At 54.5% G+C, this 20,210-nt stretch overlaps 1 protein-coding gene across 2 annotated transcripts; it reads left to right on the top strand.

Annotated features, from left to right (window-relative positions):
* The first annotated feature begins 3,018 nt into the window (after window positions 1-3,018).
* On the top strand, window positions 3,019-20,137 carry LOC100026188 (TLE family member 2, transcriptional corepressor). 2 transcript variants are annotated; one of them, XM_056822104.1, is made up of 20 exons: window positions 3,019-3,458; window positions 3,571-3,656; window positions 4,195-4,258; window positions 5,712-5,756; window positions 7,073-7,135; window positions 8,009-8,083; window positions 8,322-8,505; window positions 9,443-9,465; window positions 10,992-11,087; window positions 11,515-11,559; window positions 12,835-12,972; window positions 14,110-14,251; window positions 16,625-16,779; window positions 16,965-17,044; window positions 17,369-17,618; window positions 17,783-18,030; window positions 18,106-18,253; window positions 19,349-19,499; window positions 19,723-19,799; window positions 19,946-20,137. In XM_056822104.1, the coding sequence occupies exons 1-20, from the start codon at window positions 3,435-3,437 to the stop codon at window positions 20,051-20,053; spliced, it is 2,202 nt and encodes a 733-aa protein (XP_056678082.1). In that variant the 5' UTR covers window positions 3,019-3,434; the 3' UTR covers window positions 20,054-20,137. The 2 variants fall into 2 exon arrangements, with proteins under 2 accessions (XP_056678082.1, XP_056678081.1); XM_056822103.1 differs by lacking the exon at window positions 3,019-3,458 and having other exon boundaries at window positions 3,570-3,656; window positions 8,325-8,505.
* The last annotated feature ends 73 nt before the right edge of the window (window positions 20,138-20,210 follow it).

Raw genomic sequence — 20,210 nt, 5'->3', positions numbered from 1 at the left:
TATTTAGGAAGATTATTTTGGCAGCTAATTGGGGGACAAATGGGGAGGGAGAGGGGGAAAGACTGGAAGAGCAGACCATTTAGAAGACTGTTTGGGCAGTTCAGGTGAAATATGACAAAAAGCCTGAACCAGGATGGTGACTGAATGAGTAAAGAGAAGAGGATGCAAGTTCTTCGGTGTTTGGGAGATACAATTTTTGAAGCCTCACCTTCTGTCTTAGAATCAGTACTGGGTATTGATTCCAAGGCAGAAGAGTGGTCAGGGCTAGGCAATGGGGTTAAGTGTCTTGTTGGGAGATAGATTTGACACAGCTCTTGCTCTAAAGAAGCTTACCTTTGAATGGGAAGGAGAGACAAATAGAGAAACAACAGTGGTACCAGGGAGAGGGTGATCAGCGCAAAGAAGTGGTTGAGATTCTGAGCAGACAGAGCTGATTTTTCAGCTCAAGTTTCAAGAAAGGCTGTAATGGAGGAGATGGCACCTATCTTGGGCCTTGAAGGAAAGGAAGGACTTCAGTGGGAAGAATTAGAGGGAAGAAGAATCTATTTCAGGCACAAGAGAGGTTAGGAAGAGAATGAAGGATGGAGAGACAGCTTGACTGGAGCAGGGCACAAGAAAAAATAGTAACTAGATAAAACTGGGGGGAAATTGACCCTGGATCAGTCAGTCTCTTACCCTTTCACTTGCTCCTAGGCAGTTCTCTGAGCCTATAAATTGCAGATCAGGTGCCAAACCCTCATTAGCAGAGGGAGCTGTCTTACTAGGCAACTCTCTACACTCACAGGTCCAGATCAAAACAAAAATAAAGAAATAAATGAGTTAAAGGCAAATCGTATGGTTGACTGTAAGGCAAAGGAATATCTACTTTATTAAGTAGGCAATGGGGAGCTCCTGAAGGCTCTTGAGCAGAGGAGGGACACAATCAGAATACTACATTAGGAAAATTGCTTTGGTAGCAGGAGAACGGATTGGAAGGAGAAAGACTATAGGGGCAGTGAGGTCAGTTTGGAGGCTGGTGCATAGTTAACCAATATAGGTTTCCTATCTGGAAAGGACCTTAATGACAATGTAGTCCTACCCCCTCACTTTGTGGATCAGGAAAAGAAATTTATTCTAATCCAAATTAACAAGCATTTTTATTTGAGCACATACTATTTGCACTGTTTTGTGCCAGATTGGATATAGATACAAAAACAAAATGAAAAACTGACTGCCTTCAAAGAACTCATAGCGTATTGGAAACCTTGAGATTCAATGACTAAAGGTTTCACACTCAGGCAGGCCCTGGTCCACGAGCTCTCATTAAATTATGATAGTATTATATTAGGTGCTAGGGATGCAGCCATGAAAGGCACTCAGAGAGGACTTTGAAAACCCAGATCTTCTGATTCTAACCCCATTCTCTCTAGAGGAGAGGTAAAGACTGAGCCAGGGAGGTGGCAGGAGAACATGAAAGAATTGTACTGGGACCAGCTAAGTAGCTCAGTGGACGGAGAAACAGGTCTGGAGATGGGAGGTCCTGGGTTCAAAACGCACCTCAGACTCTCTTTAGCGATGTGACCTTGGAGAAGTCATTTAACCACAACTGCTGAGCCCTTACTACAATTCTGCCTTGGAAACCAATACAAAAGTGCTGATTTAAAGATGGAAGATGGGAATTAAAAAAAAAAAACAGATTGGATTGTATGAGGGAGGGTTGTCAGATCTAGAACTGAGTTGGGATGAGGGACATGAACCAAGCCCAACAAAACCTCTCTCCTGAAGTTTCAAATTCATGGGTGTCACCAATGGAAATATGAAAGTTGGGGTGGAAGGGCAGGTTTAGGGGATAACTAATTCAGTTTTGGATCAGAGAGATTAGTGACTGGTCCAAGGTTGAGCAAGTAGAAGGCAGCAGAGCAGGCATTTGAAGCCACATCTTCTGATGCTAAGCGAATGTCCTTTCTGCTACATCATACATCTCCTACCTAAAAATCGTAAGGAAGACTCTTGCCCCCTTTTCCCTTCCTCTCTTCCTTCTTTCCTCTATTCTCCTGTGAACAGGGCACTCTTGGATCCCTGGGGATGTTCTGTTCAGTGTGGAGTCTACTCTGCGTTCTAAGATTCATGCCAGATCTGACAAATTTGTTCTAGGGTCCCTTCTGGTGCTAACATATTGTGTTTTAACATCTTTCCCAACTCTGGCATCCTCCCTTCCAACAGCCCTTCCAGGTCTGACATTGTATAGGTTTTTCATAAAGACTTTTTAATTGAATGATCCTAATTTCTAAGTTACTTCCCAGTTCGGACACTTTGTGTTCTAAGGTCCCTCTCAACCCCCACAGAATGTCGGGATATTCTTCCAAGATTCTTAGGTTTCCATCCCCACCCCCACAACCCCCAGCTCTGGCATTCTGCATTTTAAGGCCATCTCACAGGTGGGGATGGATGAAGAGTTCACAGTTTATGAATCCCAATAAAAATCAGGGAGGGCTTCCTGGAAGAAGTGAGATTGGGCACCAGTCTTTTGAAGACTGTAGGGGGGGAAAGCATTGCCAAGAAAGCAGATCCGTGTCTCAGTCTCCTGGGCTCAAGCGATGCCTGCTTCATTCCAGTGAGCCCCAAATAGCCTCCTCAGCACCCTTTAGACACGCCCCACTCCTTAGCTCCTCTGAGGTACCTCCCAAGGTAATAGATGGAGGAGGCCCCCATGCCCGGGCAGCACCCAGTTCCAGTGGGGTTGTTGGCAGGTGGAGGCTGGCCAGGGTAGGGGGGAGTGGAATTGGCTGCATTGGGGTAGGCACGGGATAGCAGGACTAGGGAGGCGGGCCACCTTAAGGCCTCGATGCCAGCGGCGTCTCAGATAGAGCTGAACCCCGAGGCGGCTAGAGTGGGACGGACCGCGGCCCCTGGTCCTGCGGCTGCCTGTGGCGCCCGAGATCCACACCTCGCTCCTGACCTCCCCCACCCCACCCCCAACCCCGCGCGCCTCGATCTCCTCCTCCCCCCTTCCTTCCCCTCCCCTCTCTCCTGCCCAGTTCCTCTGGCACATCTCGGAAAAGAGGCAGCTGAGCTCACTCTCCCTCCCGAGCCGGAGCCCCAGGGCGCTCTCTCATCTCTCCATCCGCAGCCGGCCCCCAGGAGTCGGGGACGCCTGGGTTCTTGGGCCCTTTGCCTGTCTTCCCCGTGGCCCTTTCTCCTACTCCTGCTTCCCTCCCCGCCACTTTCCTTCCCTTCCTCCTCCCTCTCCAGCCCCGCTCTCACCGCAGAGACGTGGACTCCTGGGTCCCTCTGCGGCACCCCCTTTTTCTTGTCCCTCTGGGTTTCTCCCTAGTCCTGCTTTTCCTCTCTCCCTCATTCCTTTGGTTCTCCCCAACATTGGGCCAGGCCGGGGCTGGGGGCCCGGGGCCCGGGGTGCCCTCGGGCGCAGGGTGGAGCGGGCAGGGCTCCGCAGGATGTACCCCCAAGGCAGGCCTCCGGTGAGTGGCTTCCCGGGGGACCCGAGGGTCAGGAGAGGTCCTCGGGCTTCTGAGTCTGGTCCTGAGACCCATGTCTCCTTATCCTCCCGCCCCCGACCGTGCTCCCCTCCAGACTGGACAGCCCTTCAAGTTCTCTATATTGGAGATATGCGACCGCATGAAGGAAGAATTTCAGTTCCTGCAGGCTCAGTACCACAGGTGAGGCGGGGTGGAAGAGCTTGCTGGGCGGGAGGGCGGCGCCCCCTCCCTAGGGAGCCTAAGCCTCAGAGGGGGAGGTGAGGGCGGTGCCTCAGAAGGCCCAGGGCCAATGGGCTGGAGAGTGGAAGAGGCAGGTGAGGGGAGAACCTCGGGGAGCTAAAGGCCAATAGGGAGAAGAAACGGGGGGGTGTGGTCTAGGAGTGGGAGCAGCCAGGTGAGGAGAGAAGGGGCGTGGCCAAGGAGGGAGGGCAGGGCTGGAGCCTGAGGGCAAGTGAAGGGAGGGAGGCGCCAATGGGGAGGGAAAGAAGGCGGGACCCCCGACTCGAAGGCCCAATAGTGAAAGAAGGAGGCAGGGCCAAGGTAGGAGTGGCCAGGTGAGGGAAGTAGAGTCGGGGACATGCTAGGAATTGGCTTCGTGGTCGGAGGCATGCCCGGCCAGTAAGGGCTGGGAGCAAGACGGTTCCTGGTCTGGTTGAGGCCGGGACTGGGCATGGGACACTTCCTGACGCTGGGTCTGTCCTCTCCTTGGTCTCCCCAGCCTCAAACTGGAGTGTGAAAAACTGGCCAGTGAGAAGACTGAGATGCAGCGTCATTACGTCATGGTGAGGAGGGCGCACTGAGCCTTCTCCCCAAACCTCCAACCCTACCCTCATTTCTACTGATCGTTTTGTCTAAAGTCTTGGATTCCAGTCCCTGACTCTGCCATGAGCTTATGACGAGGCCTTGTTCAGTTGGACTCTATGACTCCATTTGGGGTTTTCTTGGCAAAGTTACTGGAGGAATTTACCATCTCCTTCTCTGGTTCATTTAACAAATGAGGAAACTGAGGCAAACAAGGTGAAGCGACTTGCCTAGAGTCTCACAGTTTCTGAGGCCAGACTTGAACTCATGAAGATGAGTCTCAGGCTCTCTATCCACTTAGCCCCTGAGCCACCTAGCTGCCCCTGTAAAGGGCTTAGGAAAGACCCTTTCTTCCCTCAGCCTCTGTTTCACTCTTTCTAAAATGAGGCAAGGAAGGGGAGTTAGACTTAATCATCTAAAAACGACCTAATATTCAAGCTGGAAGGGACCCTAGAGACAATCTAGTCCAACCTGCTGCCCCCAACACACACAAACCTACTCATTTTTCAGAAATGAAGCCCTGGAAGGAAAAGACCTTGGTCCAGAATCTTGCAATGACTGAGCCAAGACACCCTCTGATCCCAGGCACAGAGCTCTTTCCTCTGCACCCAGCTGCCTGCCAGTGCTGGCTCTCTGAGATTATCATCTAGAATAAGAACTGAGATTTATATAGTGATTGAAAGTGTGCAAAATTCTTTGCACAGATGACATCACTGGCCCTCCTTTCCCCACCCCTGCAGAAGACCTTGGGCTCTTTGAGAACTGGGAATGAGTCGTTCTAGAAGGGAGCCCCAGTGTGCCTTTATGGAGGATCTTGGGACATAACTGGGTTTTCTGGGAGGTGTTTGTGATCTCCCCAGGCTAATGGAGTAGGAGCTTAAGGTTAGAGGGAAATAGGAAGAAATAGGAAGTTGGGAAGCCAGAGACCTGCCTCAAGAGAATGGGCATCTTTCTCTCCCAGCCCCAGTGGGTCCTGGGGTAGGGAAAAAAGGGCTCAGTCCATGGTCATTAATGATGGAGGGAGAAGGTGTTAGGAACCTCCCCCTGCTTTTGGAGGTGATGGTAGGGGGTTTCCCCCCAATTCAATCTGGGGGGTGAGTGGGGATGAGCTGCTCCAGCAATGATGTCAAGATGGACTAGGCTGGAGACCTCTAGCCCCCAAGGATCCCAAGATGGGATAGTTTGGGGGATCAGTGGTGCTTTGGGGGAGATTTCTCTAGAATGTGGTATAGAACTAAATTCTATAAATGTGAGCCTGGTGGGACCTATAAATATGTTGTTGGGGGCAGGGGAACGGGGAGGGCAGTATCACAAGCTGCTCCTGTTAGTTCTGACCCAACCTTTGGTTTGGAATGATCTCATGGAACCGAAGGGAAGGCAGGAAAGGACATCTCCGGTGCCTTGTGATCCTGATGACTCTTCCTTGCCTTCCAGTATTACGAAATGTCCTACGGCCTCAACCTGGAAATGCATAAGCAGGTAAGGAGAGGGAGCAAGTGGGCTGTGGATTTCAGGATCCTAGCCCTACAGCCAGAGAAACCACAAGGAAGAGACTTTGAGATGAAGTATCTCACCCTAGAACCACGGATGGGATTGGGGTTGGAGCTAAATGGATTACTTTCAGCAGACCTGGGTCCCATTTCTGATTCTGCCTGAGCTTGATGTATGACCTTGGGCAAGTCCCTTCCCCACTCTCAGCTTCAGTTTTCCCCAGATATAGCTTGAGAACAGAGCCCTAGAAGGGGTCTTGGAAGAAGATATGATGCAGAGGAAAGTAAGGTGTCTTGGGCATGAAGACTGGCCTCTGACACAATATAGCTGTGTGATCCTGAACAAGTCACCTACTCTCTCCCCCCATGCAATTTCCCAAGACTAGAGGAAGTCTCACTAGGACCTCCTTTCAGCAGTGAAATCACAGTTCTGGTTTTATTTTTTCATTTTTATTTTTTCAAGGAGCTCGATGTCACCTTAGAGATTGCCTGGTCCGATTCCTTCATTTTACACGGGGAGAAATTGCGCGCTGGCTATTTGCCAAAGGTTACAGGGAGCCTGATGATCTCTAAGGCCCTTTGCAGGCCCGACATTCTCTAAAAGGAGACCGAGCCCTGCCCAGCCTCACTCTCTGCCCCCGCCTTTGCTCCCTCTCCCCCACAACTCCCCCTCCCCACCTCCTGTCCTCCTTCTCGTGGCTGCCTGCTTTGTTCCGGCAGTAATTTGCTGTCACTCTTCAGATTCATCAATCCCGTCATCGCGGGGCTGCCTGCCAGAGAAATTAGTTTGGAGCGGAGCCCGATGAAGTGGTGAATCCAACAGCCATATTTCTCCAGCTGGAGAGGCCTCCCTCCCAGTTTGCTCCTTTTATGATCGTGGGAGTGACACACACACACACTCATACACACACACACACTCACGGAGGCACAGACAGGCAGGTTCAAGGGCACAAATACATACCTACGTCCACCACCGACTCCCCCCCACCCCATCCACCACAGCTCCCCTGGGCACCTTCAGCCCAGGCCCTTCTCTGGAAAAAGCCAATCCTTTCTGGCTCTTGAATTGGGGGCTGGCCTTCTTCATCTGCCCTGCACTCGCCAAGGGAAAGCGATGGAGAGGAAGGGGCAGAGCTGGGGCTCCGACACCGGTCTCCCCATTGGGATGGAGAAGACATGGCTTCTTCTCTCTCTTTTCCCCCTGCCTCTAGCTTTCCTTGTAAGGGATGGCTGGGGGCCTGGGAGACTCTGCCTTCTTCCCCATGCCTCCAGTCTAACCCTGGTCTGTGTCTGTTTCTCTGCCAGGCAGAGATTGTGAAAAGACTCAGCACCATCTGTGCCAAGATCATCCCCTTTGTGAAGCAGGAGGTGAGCATGTTTGGGGCTTCTGGACAGGGAAGAGAGGATCAAAGATCTTCACAGCTGGGAGGGACCTTTGAGGCCGTCTAGTCCAGTGACTTCATTTTATAGATGAGTAAACTGAGTTTCAGAGAGATCTCATGGGTGCAAGGTCCCACAATCCCTCCATGCCAGAGGAGAGATTTGAACCCAGACCTTCTTGATTCCAAGTTCAGTGTTCCATCTACATTTACTCTCTGTTGCAGGTTTCTGGGGTGCTGGACTGTGGGAGGAGGGAGACTGACAAGGGACAGGAACCTTTATCTCTGATGCTATTCTGAAATTCCATAAACATTAAGCATCTACTTGGTTTGCTGCTGGACTAGGAGATCCTGAACTCATCAGTCTACTTTGAGGGAGGGGATTCAGGCAGTGGAAAGACATTCATAGATGGAGGGGAGGCTGGAGGGTCCTTAAAGTCCTCCAGTTCCAACCCACTCGTTTTACAGCTGAGATTCTAAGCTCCTTGAGGGCAGAGACTGTCTTCTGTCTCTTTTTGTATCCCTAGAGCTTAGCCCAGAGCCTGGCACATAGTAGGTGCTTCATAAATGTTGTTTGACTGATTGAAGAGTAAACTGAGGACCAGAGAGAGTATCAGCCTGAGGTTCCTCGGATAGTAAGTGGCAAAGCTAGGATCCACAGACACCTGGGCCTGATGGCTGGCTCTGGCCTTTGGCAGGCATCTACTGTTGAATTTAGCCAACATTTGGCTTTTGTGCTAGATCTGAGAGAAGGCAGGTAGGTGGAAAGGGAGGAAGGCGAGCAGAGACTCTGTCTCTGGTAAAGACCCATCTATTCCATCTCCCCCACTTTCTCCCACCTCAATGGGCTTCCTGTCCCAAGCACCAGCAGCACGTTCTTCAGGCTGTGGAGAGAGCCAAGCAAGTGACCACAGCAGAGCTCAACAGCATCATCGGGGTGAGTCAGCATCCATCAGGCTGGGGCTTTGTCCAGAGCTTGGAGCCAAGTCAGGAAGTTTTATACTTGGTTAGGTCAGACCTGGGATGCCTTTGAGTCCCTCTGTTCCCTTCAATACCCAAGACTTGCTGTAGATCTCCTTCTTCCTGTGCCTTAGTTTTCCCTTCTGTGAAATGGGGCCTCAAACTTCCTTGGGGCTGTCATCCCCCTTCCCAACTTGGACCCTTCTCCAATCTAGCAGCAGCAGTTACAGCACCTGTCACACCACATTCCACCTGTACCCTTGACCCCCCACCCTGCAGCAGGGCTGCTAGCCCTGTCTGGAGCCCTGGCCACCCAAGCCCAGCTGGCAGCTACTACCACTACCACTGATACTACTACCAAGGAGGATCAGAGGATCCCAAGCACTGGGGAACTTTCAGGTAAATGGCTTATTCTGAGGTTGAGAGAGAAGGATGGAGGGGATGAGGAGAGGGCTATTAGATTAGGAAGGGGCAGGAGGGTAGAGAAGGATGACAAAAATAGCGGGGGAAAAAGGACATGTTGGAATGGGAAGAAAAGGAAGCTGTCTTCACTCACAATTCCTTGTCTACCTCTCCTCTCTCTCTCCCTTTCTCCCTCTCTCTCTCCCTTTCTCTTTCTCTCTTCCTCCCCCCCTCTCTCTCTGTGTCTCCCTCTCACTATCCCTCCCTCTCTCATTTTCTCTCCCTCCCTCTCTCTCTGCCTCTCCCTTTCTCTTTCTCTCCCCCTTTCTCTCTCTTCCTCACCTCTCTCCCTTTCTCTCTTCCTCCCTCTCCTCTCTTTCTTTGTGTGTCTCCCTCTCATTATCCCTCCTTCTCTTTCTCTCCCTCCCTCTCTCTCTCTGTCTCTCCATTTATCTTTCTCTCTCTCCCCCTTTCTCTCTCTTCCTCCCTCTCCTCTCTTTCTTTGTGTGTCTCCCTCTCACTATCCCTCCTTCTCTTTCTCTCCCTCCCTCTCTCTCTCTGTCTCTCCATTTATCTTTCTCTCTCTCCCCCTTTCTCTCTCTTCCTCCCTTCCTCTCTTTCTTTGTGTGTCTCCCTCTCACTATCCCTCCTTCTCTTTCTCTCCCTCCCTCTCTCTCTCTGTCTCTCCATTTATCTTTCTCTCTCTCCCCCTTTCTCTCTCTTCCTCCCCTCCTCTCTTTCTTTGTGTGTCTCCCTCTCACTATCCCTCCTCTCATTTTCTCTCCCTCCCTCTCTCTCTCTGTCTCTCTCTGACTTTCTTCCCTTCTCCTTTCCTTTCTCTTCCTCTCCTTTCTTTTCTTTATCTCTCTCTCCCTCCTCCCCCTCCTCTGTCTATCTCATTCCTCCTCCTCTCCTCCCCTGGGCCTGAGAACAGCAGGCAGAGGCCACAGCAGCCGGGTGAGTGATGGGGCTGGGACTGGGACTCTCTCTTTTCTCCCAGAGCCACCCCGAGCTGAGATCACTTGGGGATTTGCTGTGGTATTTCCATCTCATTTGCATTCATCTGGTCTTTGGGCTTCTCCTTGGGCAGCTTTGACCCATGTGTATGTGTGTGTGTGTGTGTGGGGGGGTAGCTAGGATCTTGGCTCTGGGCTCCAAGTCTCCCCTCCATTGAGCACGGCCTCTCCTCCCTTCCCCACCCCCCTACCAGCAGGAGAGATGACTGAGCCAGTCCTCCAGAAGGAGCAGTCAAAGTTGGGGGGAAGTGAAGGGTCTCTCTGGGGATGGTGGAAGATAGCAGCTATAAGCTGACAGCTCGCTTCCCTCATCCCCTGTCAGGCTGGCCTCAGCTCCAGGCCCCCGTGCATTTGTGAGTGGAGGGCAGGTTGGCAAGGGAGGGATGGAGGCCCTTTCTGAGGTCCTTCCAGTGTTCCTACCTCCAAGAACTCCCACAACCCCCCTCTCGCCCCCATGGCCCATTGCTGGGAACAAAAGCTGAGACTGTCCTGGCTCCTCCCCACCTGAAAGACTGTGCCCAGGTCAGGAACCAGGATAGAAGAGAGCCCCTGACACCCTGGAGCTCACCCAGAGGAGACGGGGACAGGGCCAGAGAGCAGACCATTCAAGAATGGGCTGGAGGAGCTAGGAACGTTTAACTGGAGAAGAGAAGACTCAAAACTTTGTTCAAATATTGGAAGGCCTCTCATGCTGGAGAGGGATTAGACTTGTTCTGTTTGGGTCCAGAAGGGCAGAACCAGGAGCCATGGGCTGAAATGGTAGAGAGGGAAATTCCAGCTCAAAGTAGGGAAAAACATTCCCCAATGGAATGGTCTAGGGAGGGAGGGACCGAGCTCTCCATCACTGGAGATGTTTAAGTGGAAACTGTCAGAGATATTGTTGGGGCAGCTGGGTGGCTCAGTGGATGGAGAGCCAGGCCTAGAGAGGGGAGGTCCTAGGTTCAAATCTGGCCTCAGACACTTCCTAGCTGTGTGACCCTGGGCAAGTCACTTGACCCCCATTGCCCAGCCCTTACCACTCTTCTGCCTTGGAGCCAATACACAGTGTTGATTCCAAGACAGAAGGTTAAAAAAAAGAAAAAAGAGAAAGAGAGGAGTAAACAGGGTTGTGTGTGTGTGTGTGTGTTTATAAATAGGCTGTGCAGGGAAGTAGGCATGGCCTGGCACCCACTTCCCTTGACACCTCGAGAGGACACCGTGGCCCCCTCAAGAATCAGGGAGCACACAGGAGCTGAGGCCCCTTCCTCGAGGCCTCTATCTCTTAGAGAGAGTGAGGGTGATTTGGGGAGCTGAGAGACGCCCCGTGTCTAATGGATGGCCACATCCTCCTTCTTTTCAATTCCAGGAACGGGGGACACTTGTTGAGAGACTTGGGGCAAGGGAGGGATGTGGACTCCTTCCCAGGGCGGGCTGAGCCTTCATAGAGGCTTCCAGGATGCCTGATAATCCTGTTACATTTTCCTGCAGAGCCCATCTCCTTCACCCTCAGACAGCCTAGTGGAGGAAGAGTGGCTCATTGGTCAGACACACAAACAGGAAGAGAAAGACCTTCTGGGAAACTATGTGAGTGAGGCTGTGCCTTCTTGCCTCTTGTGGAGTCTCAGTTTCCCCATCTGTAAAAACAGAGGGCCAGCATTACAAGGCTCTTTAAAGGCCCCTTTCAGCTCTGACACTCTCTGGTCCTTATTCTTTTTTTGTTTATTTTTGATGTCTTTTGTGGATGCTTCAGTTTCCTTTCCAAATGGGTTCCCTTCCTTCTCAGAGACCGGTCCCTTGTCACAGAGAATAAAAAGAAGGAGAAAACGGATTTAACACAAGTCCTCAGGCTATCCTAGGTTTGGAGGGCTTCCCCCCCTCCCCCTGCCGTTTTGTGTTCTGGTTCTGATGGTCCATGTTCTATATTCTAGACTTTCTATGGTCAAGAGGGGAGCTGGGCTTCGCCTCTGATGCCAGCTCCCATCTAGTTTCCTCCCCCCTTTCTTTCTGCCAGGACAGTGACGGGGACAAGAGTGATTATAATCTGGTGGTGGATGAGGTGAGTCTGGCCCCAGGGGAGTGTGGGAGATGGAGGAGAGCTGGGACTTCCGGCTGGGGCAGGGGAATAGGGTTTGAGGCATCATCAGGAGCAAGATTTTTTTCTGGGAGGATGGGCTTCCCAGAATCCTGATGGGGATGGAGATACAAGTCCCATTTTCCTGGACAGGAAGGACCTGGAACAGGGGTCTCCCCCTCCTTTTTCTCTCTACCATTTCCCTAGAGGATCGGGGAAAGCTCAGTGACTTCTAAATGCCCCATCTTACCTTATGATCTCATTAAGATTATAAAACCCCAGAGCTTGAAAAATCTTTAAAGATTATCTAGTCTAGGGGGGTTTAACCAAGGGGTCCATGAACTATTTTTTTTAATTGGAGGCTGTAATTCAGAATAATGAGTCTCCTCCACAATCATATATTTTATTATATGTATTTTTTTTAAACCCTCACCTTCCCTCTTGGAGTCAATACTGTGCATTGGTTCCAAGGCAGAAGAGCGGTAAGGACTAGGCAATGGGGGTTAAGTGACTTGTCCAAGGTCACACAGCTAGGAAGGGTCTGAGGTCAGATTTGAACCTAGAACTCTAGGTGAGCCACCCAGCTGCCCCCTTATTATATGTATTTTAAAACATTCTGAAGGGAGGATCAGTGGAGTAGAATAAGTGATCTCAGCAAGAGAGTCTGTGATAAACCCAAAGACCCCAGCTTTGGGGACAAAAATCCACTATTTGACAAAAACATTCTGAGAAGGGCTTCTTAGACTTCTCCAAGCAGACTGCCAGAGGAGTCTGGGACACAATACTGTTAAGAATCTCTGATCTACGATGATACACGTAAAACCCAGTGGAATTGCACATCAGCTATGGGGAGGAGGGGAGGGCAAGAACCTGACTGATGTAACCAGGGAAAAATATTCTAAATTAATTAATTACATAAAAAATTTCAATAAAAAATAAGAATTTCTCATCTAGGGGGCAGCTAGGTGGCTCAGATAGAAAGGAAGTCTGGAGATGGGAGGTCCTGGGTTCAAATTTAGACTTGGGTATTTTCACACCCGCAGAGGTCCAGTCTTCAGTTTTACAACCATTTTTAGAGGTCTCAAGCAAGTCCCTTTTCCTCATTGAGCCTCAGGAAAGTTTCCCCCTGTGCCTCCCTTTTGGGGCTGAGGTGAGGAAGTGAGGGACAGGGGTGAGGGTTCCTCCAGGCCTGCAGAGACACCCTGAGTCCCGCTTTAGGAAGGGCAGACTCCCCAAGCTCTCTGGCCTTCTTGTCCCCAGGATCCTGTCTCAGAACCCCTCAGCCTGGTGCCCACACCCAGCCCAAAGCTGCTGACCCATGTGGATCTGCCTGACAGCCCAGCCTCTTTGGCCTCGAGCCAGGCCGGATCGACCCCCAGAGGCAAGGATCCCAGCCTGGTAAGGAATCAAAGAGCCATCCCTAGACACTCGTTCCTAGCTCTGGATCACTGCCCCCCACTTTGCCCAGAGCGCCAGGGCCAGGGAGGTGGCGGCGCTACCCCATAACAGGGGGAGTCTGTGCAGGAATCAAGACATCTGGATCTGAATCCAGACTTCCCCTCCCAAGTTCTGTGACTGGACAAGGGACTTCCCTCCACTAAGCCTCAGTTTCCTGATCTGTAAAATGGGGAGGGGAGTTCTCATAGCCGTGTATCACACATGTCCTCCCTCCCAGGGATCAGGAGGGACCCCAGAAATGGCAGCTGGGACTGCGCTCAGCTCTGCTCTCCTCCCACTCCCCACCTCAGCGTTTCAAGCCTGCATGGTACACGAGGGGTTAATGTGCCGTTCCTGGCACCGGGGCCCTGCAGGCCTCCCTGCCTGGCTGCTGCCTGAATTGCTTCCCCGGCCCTGGATCGATTGGCCAAGTCAGATCCTGGATTGAAACATCATTGGGAGGGCTGCCTTTCAGAGCCAATCAATCTGAGTCACACCGGCTCAGGCAGATGAGGGAGGAGGGACGGGGAGAGAGATGCTGAGGGGCGGGCGGTGGCAGGGCTCCCCAGAGATCCCTGGAGCTCCCCTACAAAATGGGGCCATGGAAAGTGAGGGGGGCTGGCCAACCAAAGGGACACCCCCATGGGGCACACCGGTGCCTCCCCCCTTCCCTATCCTGTCTATTCTCACCCACACAGCATTGGGGTGTGATAACATGTGAGATGTTCACAGGTGCACACACACGCACACACACACACACACTCCTGGGAAATGGTACCCTCCTGCATCTCATCCAGCGAGGCTTTTATGCTTCTCTGTGTGTGTCCATACACACATTCAGCGCCCTCACGTAGACGTGTATGTGGATATATGGGCCGTATGGGACCACCAGGTACATCCAGGGATGCAGGGCCTTACACGGGCACGGTTGCTGACATGTGTGCAGCGCACTGTCACACACATAAGCACACGCGTGTGCTCGCTCATACACATCCTTCCTGCCCAGTGCATTAGCTCTAAACGGTTCCCGACTGCTCCCCGAGCTCTCTCCCCCTACCCTGAATCTAACCGCTCTTCCCCATTCCCTTCTCTTTGCAGAAGGTACTTTGTGTCAGCTCGCCTCCAATGGGCAAGTCCAGCAGCCCCTCCTCCTCCCCAGACACTGCCACAGCCGGCTCCAGCTCTGGCAGCCACCTGGGCCAGCTTGGTGCCAAACCACTGGCTACCATGGACAGCGCTGGTGAGAAACCTGCCCTCCCCCAGGCCCTGCCAGGGCAGTCACCCTGCCATAACTGTCTGGTGGGGGCAGGATCACAGGCCCCTGCCATGGGCTAATAAGGGAGACTGACAACGAGGAGACCAGAGTTCTACTCTCAGTTCCATCCCTAATTCTTTGGGTCATCTCATGCAAATGTACTCCCTTCTCTGGACCTCAGTTTCTTTCCCTGTAAAATGGTGGGGCAGGGAGGAGAAGGAGGAGAGGTCTTTTCTAGTTCTAGCATCTCGTGTTCTGGGTGGTGAGGGTTCATTCAGCTCTGGCTGTGTTCTCAGGGCCCTCCCAGCTCTGACATTCTCTGTTCTAAGGTCCCTCCCAGCTCTGACATTCTCTGCTCTAAGGGCCCTCCCAGCTCTGACATGCTCTGTTCTAAGCTCCCTCCCAGCTCTGACATTCCCTGTTCTAAGCTCCCTCCCAGCTCTGACATTCTCTGTTCTAAGCTCCCTCCCAGCTCTGACATTCTCTGTTCTAAGCTCCCTCCCAGCTCTGCCATTCTCTGTTCTAAGCTCCCTCCCAGCTCTGACATTCTCAGTTCTAAGGTCTCCCAGCTCTGCCATTCTCTGTTCTAAGGCCCCTCCCAGCTCTGACATTCTCTGTTCTAAGCTCCCTCCCAGCTCTGACATTCTCTGTTCTAAGGACTCTCCCAGCTCTGACATTCTCTGTTCTAAGCTCCCTCCCAGCTCTGACATTCTCAGTTCTAAGGTCTCCCAGCTCTGCCATTCTCTGTTCTAAGCTCCCTCCCAGCTCTGACATTCTCTGTTCTAAGCTCCCTCCCAGCTCTGACATTCTCTGTTCTAAGGACTCTCCCAGCTCTGACATTCTCTGTTCTAAGCTCCCTCCCAGCTCTGACATTCTCAGTTCTAAGGTCTCCCAGCTCTGACATTCTCTGTTCTAAGCTCCCTCCCAGCTCTGACATTCTCTGTTCTAAGCTCCCTCCCAGCTCTGACATTCTCTGTTCTAAGCTCCCTCCCAGCTCTGATATTCTCTGTTCTAAGCTCCCTCCCAGCTCTGCCATTCTCTGTTCTAAGCTCCCTCCCAGCTCTGACATTCTCTGTTCTAAGCTCCCTCCCAGCTCTGACATTCTCTGTTCTAAGCTCCCTCCCAGCTCTGACATTCCCTGTTCCAAGGGTCCTCCCAAATTCCATGGTTTGAAAATTCCCAGCTTATAAGGTTCTAAATTCCTCAGATCATTCTAGGAGTAGAGTATGCTCTGAGTGGCAAAGGCTTGAAAGACCAAAATGAATACCATCTGTTGGTTGTGTTGGGCTATGGATTTGGAGGGGTGCTGGGGAGGGTGTGTGCTGAGGGCATTCAAGATGGGCCCTACTGAAGTGTAATGTACGTGGTTGGGAGTAATGAAAAACAAGATTGGCTAGGCAGGAGGGAAGGGGGTGGAGCATTGGAAGTTGGGAATGTAGACTTTTGATATATTAAGCAACAGAGGCAGCTTTGAAAGTTCTGAAGCAGAGACGAGATGGGAAGAAAATGTTATTTGAAGAGGATTCTAGGCAAGAAAGATTAAGTCTAGAGGCTAGGATGGCTCAGTGGATGGAGAGTCAGGCCCAGAGAGGGGAGGTCCTGGGTTCCAATCTGGCCTCAGCCACTTCCCAGCTGGGTGACCCTGGGCAAGTCCCTTGACCCCCATGGCCTAGCCCTGACCACTCTTGTGCCTTGGAGCCCATACACAGCATTGATTCTGAGATGCAAGGGAAGGGTTTATCAGTTTTCCTTCAAAGGATAGGAAGGCTAGTCATGGTGCCACACAAGGATGACGAGGTGGGCTGTCAGAAGACCTTTGGACATCTGACTAGACCTAAGTGGGAAGCTAGAGCTGGAAGGGAACCGCAGAGACCTAGTCCAATCCAGTCATTTGACATTTTGGGAAATTCAGGCGTCCAGAGGGGAAGGAGGCTTACTAAGACCCCGTAACCTCGGGGCAGTTAGGTTGGATGGCGGAGACATCAGAGGATGGCAGTGCCAATGAGCCAGGAAATTGGGTCAGGTCAGCTCAGTTGGAGAAGAAGGTGGCGAGTCTAAAGCAACCGAGGCCCGGATGTGGGCCCGGAGCCCCCCGGGGAGCCACGTTGCAGGGGGAATAAAGGAATGAACCGGGGGGAACGGGAACGGGGATGGAGAGGGGAGTCTGGGCAGACTTCCCTGACCTCTGAAGGGTCCAGGAGTCTCTGCTGAGCCCTCCTGGGGGCCCGAGTGCTTAGTTTAGAGGATGGAGTCCTTGGCGGGAGGATGCAGAGATCTGGGAACCCTGGAGAGAGGGGCCGGGAGTTCTTGGGGCTGGGGGAGGAGAGGATGTCTGAAGGCCTTGTCGCCTCCCCGCAGCCTTGAGGAGCCCCCTGCCCCTGCCTGGCGCCTTCGCGGCCTCCCTGGGCGCGGGAGCCCTACTCAGTGGGGACGCGGCCGTGCCCAGCTCCTACGTGAGCCTTCACCTGTCCCCACAGCTCAGCGGCCCCGTGGCGTACGGCCGCTCCCCCAAGGTGAGTCTGGGCATGAGCCACTCTAGATTCTCTCGGCCGGGCCAGGCTCCGTCATCAGGGCACGGGCGGCCCTGCTACCCTTCAGGACCAGGAGAGAGCGGAGGCTCTCCCCAGCCCAGAGTCTGTCCAGCTGGGGGTGACCGGGAGGAGCCTGACGCTCCCTTCTTCCTTCTCCCCTGAGTCAGCAGATAGACGTGGAATCTCACTCCCACCTCCGGGCGTCTGTCCTCTCCTCCACCTTGCCTGGCATTCCTGGGGGAAAGTCGTGAGTGCCCTGTTGGGGGATTAGGGCCAGGGGAGGGCAGGGGGCTTCCTGGAAGAGGCGGCTGCCTCTGGGAAATGCTCGGATTCCTTTGCCACCTCCTAGCTGAGGATACTTGGAGATCCTTAAAGGCTGGCAAGGGACCTGGGGACAGTCCCCCACCCAGGATCTGTTCTGGGAGGAGCCTTCCCCTGCCCTATGCGTGGGCGCAGCTGCATCCCAGGAATGGGGCAGGACCCGGGGAAGAGTCTCCAGGCGGTGCCACTGGTGATGGCCCAGTGGGGGCTGCTGGCTGCGGGATGCCCACAGGCTCCCCTCCCCCTCCAGGGCTTACTCTTTCCACGTGTCTGCGGATGGGCAGATGCAGCCGGTGCCCTTCCCCTCCGACGCCCTCCTGGGCACGGGCATCCCCAGGCACGCGCGGCAGCTGCACACCCTCACCCACGGGGAGGTGGTCTGCGCCGTCACCATCAGCAACTCCACGCAGCACGTCTACACGGGGGGCAAGGGCTGCGTGAAGGTGTGGGACGTGGCCCAGCCCGGCACCAAGACTCCCGTGGCCCAGCTGGACTGCTTGGTGAGGGGGCTGCTGGGAGCCGGGCCGGGCGGCTGGGAGGAGCCCCGCCTCGTGCCCCTTCCCTGCTCTGCTGCTCTGAGCCTGGGCAAGGCGGGGCGGGGGCCGCCGACTGCTGCCCGCTGGCCTGTCCCCACTGACTGCCCTGCTCTCGCCCTCGCACCCAGAACCGGGACAACTACATCCGCTCCTGCAAGCTGCTGCCGGATGGGCGCAGCCTGATCGTGGGCGGGGAAGCCAGCACCCTGTCCATCTGGGACCTGGCGTCCCCCACCCCCCGCATCAAGGCCGAGCTCACCTCCTCGGCGCCCGCCTGCTACGCCCTGGCCATCAGCCCCGACGCCAAGGTGTGCTTCTCCTGCTGCAGCGACGGCAACATCGTGGTGTGGGACCTGCAGAACCAGGCCATGGTCAGGTGAGGCCGCGGGGCCGGCGCCGGCGGGGGGGGGAGGCCCCGCTGGAGCCCCGCGAGCGCCTCCTCTCCCTTCAGGCAGTTCCAGGGCCACACGGACGGGGCCAGCTGCATCGACATCTCCAACGACGGGGCCCGGCTGTGGACGGGCGGCCTGGACAACACGGTGCGCTGCTGGGACCTGCGGGAGGGCCGCCAGCTCCAGCAGCATGACTTCAGCTCCCAGGTGCTCCTGGGCCGGGGCCTCCCAGCACCGGGGGGGAGGTGGGATGGCGCTGGGCTGCCCGCGTGACGCCTTCTTGGGCCCGTGGGAGTCTCTGAAGCACGGAAGGGCGGATCCCCAAATGGCAGCCATCGCTGCATGGGAATTGTGGGCTGGTCACATGACCTCTCTGAACCTCAGTTTCCCCATTTGTCAAGTGGACCAGATGACCTCTAAGGCCTCACGAGGCCTCCCCCACACTCTGCTCCAAGACTTTCAGGGCCACCAGGAGCAGTGCTCATGGTCCCCTCTGCTGCGAGTTCTGGCCTCTGTCTTCCCCAGGACAGGCCTCCATGGGATTGGGGACAGTGAGGGAGGCCCCCACAAGTCCGCTCTGGGCCGACCGTCCCCAGCTCCGCTAGTCCCTCTGTGGCTGGGGTTAGGGGCCTCCTTCACCCTCTTGGCCAGTGTCCTTCCTAAAATGGGGGCAGCTAGGAGGTGCCAGGGATCGAGCCTGGAGTCACAGACTCATCTTCCGGGGTTCGGCTCTGGCTCCAGATATGTACCCGCTGGGTGACCCTGGGCCAGTCTTTTAACCTGTTGGCCTCTGTTTTCTATTATAAAATGAACTGGGGAAGGAACCGCTCCGCTATCTTTGCCAAGAAAACTCCAACCAGGGTCACAGTCATATACTTGCTAGCTGTGTGACCCTGGATAAGTCATTTAACCCTGCTTGACTCAGTTTCCTCATCTGTAAAGTGAGCCGGGGAAGGAAATGGCCAACCCCTCCAGTACCTTTGCCAGGAAGACCCTCAACAGGGTCACAAAGAATCAGACGCGACTGAACAATGACTGAATTGCTAAAATTCAGGCCCCCAAGATCGAGGCGGAGGGCAGCAGGACCGTCCCCTCCCTTGGCCTCCCTCTCCACCATCTAAGACGGGTCTAGTTTTCTGGATCTCCCTCCCCCTGGGGGCAGGAGGGGAGTGTGGAAAAGTGGGGAGTCGGGCGTGCTGGTGGCGGGGGTCGAGTCAGTGTCCGAATGGGGGGGTGGGCTACTGGGGGGCCGGAAGCACGTTAGCCTCCACTCTGGCCCTGAGCCCCTGCTTTCTCTAACAGATCTTCTCCCTGGGCCACTGCCCCAACCAAGAGTGGCTGGCGGTGGGCCTGGAGAGCAGCAGCGTGGAGATTCTGCACGTGCGGAAGCCGGAGAAGTACCAGTTACACCTGCACCAGAGCTGCGTCCTCTCTCTCAAGTTCTCCTCCTGTGGTGGGTCAGGGGGCTGCCCCGCCCCGCCCCCCCCCCAGGGCAATTGCTTCCCTGCTCCGGGCCTCCTCTCCAGCTCTGGATTCTGAACAAGGGTGACAGCCTCTGGGGCTCACGGGAAGGCCGGGCCTCTCACGCCCGGACACTCCCGGGTCTCTGCCTGCCCTGGTCTGGGGGGGGGTCCCAGCCAAGCCCCTCGGCTCAGCCCTCCCCCTCTGCCCGCCAGGGAAGTGGCTTGTGAGCACCGGCAAGGACAACCTGCTCAACGCCTGGAGGACCCCCTACGGAGCCAGCATCTTCCAGGTGAGGGGGGAGCCCCGGCGTGCTCTGGGACACCCCAGGGACCCCGGGGGCCGGACCAGCTCCATGACTGGGGCGGCTGGGGACACGGAGGCAGGGAGTCCGGGGGCTCCTCTCACCCTCCTCCCCCCCTTTTCCTCTCCGGCCAGTCCAAAGAGTCGTCCTCTGTCCTCAGCTGTGACATTTCTGGCAACGACAAGTACCTGGTGACGGGCTCGGGCGACAAGAAGGCCACCGTGTACGAGGTGGTCTACTGAGCCCGGCCCCTCCTCCTGCCCCTCCCCCAGAGCTGGGGCCGGAGCCGCTGACCTTCTCCAGAGTAAATAAAGGCCTCCATCCCATGTGTTTGTCCTCCCTGGGCGCCTTCTCTTCCCCAGTCCGCCCTGGCCCCCCCCATGGACACAGAGTGCCTGC

Source organism: Monodelphis domestica, chromosome 3 (assembly GCF_027887165.1).
Source record: "Monodelphis domestica isolate mMonDom1 chromosome 3, mMonDom1.pri, whole genome shotgun sequence".
NCBI classification, from domain to species: Eukaryota; Metazoa; Chordata; class Mammalia; order Didelphimorphia; family Didelphidae; genus Monodelphis; species Monodelphis domestica.
The sequence above is the reverse complement of the archived record's forward strand: the minus strand, read 5'-3'. Positions and strand labels throughout refer to the sequence as shown.